The following is a 6,477-nucleotide window of genomic DNA, read 5'->3' as shown; positions in this document are numbered from 1 at the left end:
AACATATATGATACTAAGACTTAGTGGAACCACAGCTAGCTGCCCTCTAACAGCACCTTTCACAGCTAGCTGCCCTCAAACAGCACCTTCCACAGCTAGTTGCCCTCTAACAGCACCTTTCACAGCTAGCTGCCCTCTAACAGCACCTTCCACAGCTAGCTGCCCTCTTAACAGCACCTTTCACAGCTAGCTGCCCTCTTAACAGCACCTTCCACAGCTAGCTGCCCTCTAACAGCACCTTTCACAGCTAGCTGCCCTCTAACAGAACCTTCCACAGCTAGCTGCCCTCTAACAGAACCTTCCACAGCTAGTTGCCCTCTAACAGCACCTTCCACAGCTAGCTGCCCTCTAACAGCACCTTCCACAGCTAGCTGCCCTCTAACAGCACCTTCCACAGCTAGCTGCCCTCTAACAGCACCTTCCACAGCTAGCTGCCCTCTAACAGCACCTTTCACAGCTAGCTGCCCTCTAACAGCACCTTCCACAGCTAGCTGCCCTCTAACAGCACCTTCCACAGCTAGCTGCCCTCTAACAGCACCTTCCACAGCTAGCTGCCCTCTAACAGCACCTTCCACAGCTAGCTGCCCTCTTAACAGCACCTTTCACAGCTAGCTGCCCTCTTAACAGCACCTTTCACAGCTAGCTGCCCTCTAACAGCACCTTCCACAGCTAGCTGCCCTCTAACAGAACCTTCCACAGCTAGCTGCCCTCTAACAGAACCTTCCACAGCTAGTTGCCCTCTAACAGCACCTTCCACAGCTAGCTGCCCTCTAACAGAACCTTCCACAGCTAGCTGCCCTCTTAACCCTCGTGCTACCTTCGGGTCACATGACCCAAAGGTTCATAACGAACCATCGTTGTGTTTACCCAATTTTACCCAATACAAAAACAAATAAAAATAATTTTCTTTTAACCTTCGCAATGTGGGGGGTCTGAGACAGCCCAATGGTTAAAAGAAAATGCTTCACTTTGTTTTTGTATGCGGTAAAGTTGTCGCAATACGACGGTGGGTCACAATGACTGATGGGTCAGAACGACCCGAAGATAACACAAGGGTTAACAGCACCTTTCACAGCTAGTTGCCCTCTAACAGCACCTTCCACAGCTAGCTGCCCTCTAACAGCACCTTTCACAGCTAGCTGCCCTCTAACAGCACCTTCCACAAGTTTCCCTTCAATCCCCTCCGACTGCCGCCATTAATTAGTCTCGGATTGATCCAACTATGGGATGTGGCCCCAGGAAACCACACGGTAGATAAACCAACAATTAGTGAACTGATCATTTTAGGTTCTTCCCTCTAGTTGTTGAGTTCATGCTAGAGTTAACATTTCCAGAAGAAATCCTCTGAGTCTAGCAGCATTTTTCCTCGCTGAATGGACACGTGACCTGACAACTCAGAGGCACACACTTACATGACAGTAAATAAAGATATTTATTCATTTAGGAAGAAAGAAAATCGCTGTTCATGCATTTGTTTTTTTGTTTTTTACAGCACATGTAAACAAGATCACCTAGAAAGATGTTAAATGTGCACGTCATCTTATCCTTTTATTGTCAAAATATGGGAATGTACATTATAATATAGCCCAACGAAGGCTATGGACATGATTAGCTGTTCATCTTTGAGTGATTATCTTCTTGCTGGACCTCAGCGTTAAGCAGCCAGTAGGAGAGGAGTTAAGACACTAAAGATTGTTATTGCTTTATGGCCAACAGGTTCGTTGGCCCTGCAGTGATCCAGAGAGCGGTTTACAAGGCCAACACAATAACCCACCCTCCCAGAAAACACAAGCAAACTTGCCCTCCAACACACACACACACACACACACAACCAAAGACAAGTGAAGGGATGAGACGGGATCGCTCCTTAGGGATGAGCCGGTATGTTTGCAGGGCTTCTATGGAGTACTTATGCAGAGTTAATTTCCTAGGTAAGAAATTAGTGAGATCTGTATAATACATATATGCATATGTATATCTATTTAACTAAAATAAGACTTTATTCAGCCTCCGGTACAGAATCCACAAGGAACAAATGTTGTTCATGTTTGCAGGGGAGTAAACCCTGAGTTAATAAAAAAAGAACAATATACAGCTTCTATCCTCCATGAGATCGGAGCTCCAGGTGTTTGTAATGATTTGTCTGAGCAATGTCATGCAGCATTACCAGCACCAACAGACCTCCTGGTCTCCAGTCCCGAACCCTAACCTCCTGGTCTCCAGTCCCGAACCCTAACCTCCTGGTCTCCAGTCCCGAACCCTAACCTCCTGGTCTCCAGTCCCGAACCCTAACCTCCTGGTCTCCAATGCCTAATCCTCCGCTGGTCTGGACGGACCCATAACCATGACAGCGCTTCTGTGATTAATGCTCTTACACACACGCACACAGACACACAGAACATAACCTTGATGTAGACCACACCTCACCTGCCCTACCTGGTATACATCTGGTTTACATCTGACAGCTGCCTGTCTGCTCCAACAGACCATAGTCCTTCAGTCTTAGAAACAGACAGAACGGTATTCTGTATGAAGAGACAGTTGAGGGCATTTGGCATTAAAGAGCTGCAGCCAGCCAGAGGATGAGAGCTTCTTACAAACAACTTGTGTTCGTTTCAAGTAGATCACTATTGCTGGCTGTATGTTCTGGTATTAAACATATAGTCTATATCCTGCACCGTTAGAGAGTCTTGACCTGCTCTGTCTGAGAGGAAACCGACTGACACAGCAAGCATCAGTAACCAAAACAGGGCTTTCTATAATATGTGACTAGGCAGGTCAGTAGGCTTTTAATAAAATACATTATGCTGCCATCTAAAGCATCTGATACATGTAAGCTCCCAATATCAACAATAACTGTTGAGTCATTGTGAACAGGCACATTAGTGTTACCCTGGATAGGAATGTTAGAAAACAAACACCACCACCATCTCTCCCCAGTGACTGTGAGGACATCCCTGCAGCAGCAGAGAGGGCAGCATCACAACAGTTCATCTCACAGGCTAATATGGATCTTTGTTATCATGAAAATCATGATTTCGGCCAAGATTTCTTTTTCTACCTGCACGTCATAAAAAATAAGAAAAGATTCCTCCTGTTTGTTTATACTGAGTCAGTAGTAAAGCAAGCCCCCCCCCCCCCCCCCCCCACCACCACAGGAAGGACAGGAGAGGAGGGGGGGCTGACAAACCAGCACAGTAGTATTTAAGGCCTTGATCAGTTGTGTTGGCAAAACAAAAAATTAAAATATACATAATAGTATACACATCTTGGTCCTAATTCCACCTTCTTCCATAGCTAGAAAAACCTTAATATGTGCAAAAATTTAAATCTTTACAAATGTGGAATAGATCTGTAATAACTCATGTGGAATAGATCTGTGAGGAGTAGTCGTCCTCCTCCTCCTCCTCGCCCTGCTCCTCCTCCTCCTCCTAGCAGGGGCCGGGCTGCTCCTGCTTCTCCTCCTCCTGCTCCTCCTCCTCCTCCTCCTCCTCCTGCTCCTCCTAGCAGGGGCCGGGCTGCTAGCGGGGTCACAGGTGGTGGTCTTCACGTGGACTGAACCATCCTCTTTAATTTCTCTACCTCCATCTGACAAACACACACACCTTCATCTCAGATGTAGTCAGAGCATGTGTGACGTCATGTGATCCTTATCACACACACACACACCATGACTTCTACATAATGTGCACATTAAGGTGACTGACCATGGAAAACTAATTTATATGCTTTCTGAAGTAGATCAGAGGGAGGGAGACAAGGAGAGAGAGAGAGAGAGAGAGAGAGAGAGAGAGAGAGAGAGAGAGAGAGAGAGAGAGAGAAAACAGAGACAAAGAGTTGGAGAAAGAGAGGAGAACATTAAGACTTCTACCTAGACAGGGAGTCAGGTGGCTGAGCGGTTAAATAATCGGGCTGGTAACCAGAAGGTCGCTGGTTCGATTTCCGGCTGTGCCAAATGACACAATTCATCCTTCATTCAATCCCTTCATTCAATTCAACCCTACTTGCCTCGGGGGAATGTCCCTGTACTTACTGTAAGTCGCTCTGGATAAGTAAATGTAATGTAGAGATTATACTGACAAAAGTGTCTTTATGACACTGACAGATGTGTGCGTGTGTGCGACCCAGTGTGTCAGCAGTGACCCAGTGTGTCAGCAGTGACCCGGTGTGTCAGCAGTGACCCGGTGTGTCAGCAGTGACCCGGTGTGTCAGCAGTGACCCAGTGTGTCAGCAGTGACCCAGTGTGTCAGCAGTGACCCGGTGTGTCAGCAGTGACCCGGTGTGTCAGCAGTGACGCGGTGTGTCAGCAGTGACCCGGTGTGTCAGCAGTGACCCGGTGTGTCAGCAGTGACCCGGTGTGTCAGCAGTGACCCAGTGTGTCAGCAGTGACCCGGTGTGTCAGCAGTGACCCAGTGTGTCAGCAGTGACCCGGTGTGTCAGCAGTGACCCGGTGTGTCAGCAGTGACCCGGTGTGTCAGCAGTGACCCAGTGTGTCAGCAGTGACCCGGTGTGTCAGCAGTGACCCGGTGTGTCAGCAGTGACCCGGTGTGTCAGCAGTGACCCGGTGTGTCAGCAGTGACGCGGTGTGTCAGCAGTGACGTATTTACCTGGAGTGCCACACGCTTCAACTTCTCCTCATCCAGCTCTCCCCTCAGCTCCGCGATCTCTCTCCTAGAAGCACCCACACACGCACGCACACACACACACACAATCAGACTACTAGTAACAGACTCCTGACCAGCTGGACCTACCAGTCTTCAGATCCCATAGCTGTAGAGGAACAGAGTTCACATTCGAACCTGCAACTTCTTTATCTTCAAAGAACAGAACTAAATGAAAGAGTAACCTAGTAGAGAAGGAGAAGGCGGGGCTACGTACATCTGCTGGGTCTTCAGCAGCTCCACAGAGAGGAGCAGGTCCTTGATCTGAGCTCGCAGATCCTCCAGCAGGGGCCCCTGCTCTGCTGGCTCTGCCCTGGGGCCGGGGCCAGGGCCAGGTGCTGGCTCTGCCCTGGGGCCGGGGCCAGGGGCAGGTGCTGGCTCTGCCCTGGGGCCGGGGCCAGGGGCAGGTGCTGGCTCTGCCCTGGGGCCGGGGCCAGGGGCAGGTGCTGGCTCTGCCCTGGGGCCGGGGCCAGGGGCAGGTGTGGCAGCAGGGGCCGAGGTAAAAGCAGGGATGGAGCTGGGGGCCGAGGGTGCACAGGGTTTGGATTCCGACACCGCCCCGGTGCTGGAGGGGTTGTGCTTCAGGACGGAGGACTGGTAGAGAGCAGGCATGGACGTGGAAACCATAGGCTGCAGGGGGAGGAGAGGGAGGAAGAGAGAGGAGCTTTAGAGCAGTGGTTCTCAACCCTGGCCCTCTAATACCCCCTGTCCTACATGTTTTAGATGTTTCCTGAGCCAACACACCTGATTCAAATGAATGGGTAGTTACTTAGCTCAGGTTAGGAATGTGTTGTCCTTCACAACAGCAGGGTTTAGATTTACAGATGCTGAATGCAGGAACACTCCAATGTATCTTAAGAGGTTCTTAACCAGCATAGAACACAGAGCAATACACAGAGAAAAGGCTGGCAGAAAGCTTGTGACAAGAGTACATCATGTATTCTTTCAAAAAAGATGTTTGTAATGTGCTCTACCACAAAACACAACAGGAGGACAATAACCAGGGTGTCTTGCAGCACTTTGCAGTTAAAGTGGCCGCCTAAGCAACACATGCGTGCCACCTTAACTACGTCATAGAAAAATAAAAAATAAAAAGTAAATGAGCGATATCCGCTGTGCTACTCTGTCCTGTTTTCTCCTTTTCATTCCAGACCCTAACCCAACGCCAGTCTCCCTTCTCCGCAAAATGCATTAAAATAAAATAAAAATAACGTGCCATGAATTGGAAAACAATCATTTTTTGCAATCTTTAAATATGTGATATGCCTCCGAATCGTGTGCTGCGTCCGAACAGCGGCATGGTGGTGGTTGAATGTCATCGCGCTATCTATCATCGTTCGCCAAACATTCTACAACATTCTTTATCCGGGGGAAAAGAAAAAGAAAACATTTTGGGGGAAAGACTCATCTGGCATTTGGATAGCCGACAATCAACCTAAGATAATTATTCTATATGATCTCAATTCTATAAATACTAGAATAACCTGTCAACTGTTGGCTCGAAGTATCTGAAATTATTATGATTGGCGTAATGTTCTTTTAAAGGCTAGTTGCGTTTACACATGGTTGTGTTATAGATATACGTTAGATATCCCCCCCCGGTCTGACGACAAACCCGACCCTACAACCTTAACATGTTCTGAGGGGGTATGTGTCTCCATCTGTACCTGTGAGTACACGTGGCACTTACTCCTGTACCGTGTGTCTCTCTGTGCCAGGTTACAGGTTACATCACAGATGCTTTTATCCAAAGCATGCGTTTATCCAAATAGTGCCTATAGAAAGAACAGGTGTAATGGTGTTGTTTGTAATGATG

General features: G+C 48.3%; 1 protein-coding gene across 1 annotated transcript in view; it reads right to left on the bottom strand.

The window, feature by feature from the left end:
• Window positions 1-1,413: 1,413 nt before the first annotated feature.
• Window positions 1,414-6,477, bottom strand: part of cd2ap (CD2-associated protein) — a 51,503-nt gene continuing 46,439 nt past the window's right edge. Inside the window, exons 14-17 of the mRNA XM_062468028.1 lie at window positions 4,879-5,291; window positions 4,608-4,671; window positions 2,294-3,588; window positions 1,414-2,209 (exon numbers count right to left, since the gene is read on the bottom strand). Of these exons, the coding sequence (XP_062324012.1) occupies window positions 3,547-3,588; window positions 4,608-4,671; window positions 4,879-5,291 (519 nt within the window). The 3' untranslated portion in view covers window positions 1,414-2,209; window positions 2,294-3,546. The remainder of the gene's footprint in view (window positions 2,210-2,293; window positions 3,589-4,607; window positions 4,672-4,878; window positions 5,292-6,477) is intronic.

Source organism: Osmerus eperlanus, chromosome 8 (genome assembly GCF_963692335.1).
Source record: "Osmerus eperlanus chromosome 8, fOsmEpe2.1, whole genome shotgun sequence".
Taxonomy (NCBI): domain Eukaryota; kingdom Metazoa; phylum Chordata; class Actinopteri; order Osmeriformes; family Osmeridae; genus Osmerus; species Osmerus eperlanus.
Note: the sequence above shows the minus strand (reverse complement) of the source record. Positions and strands in the feature narration are given on the sequence as shown.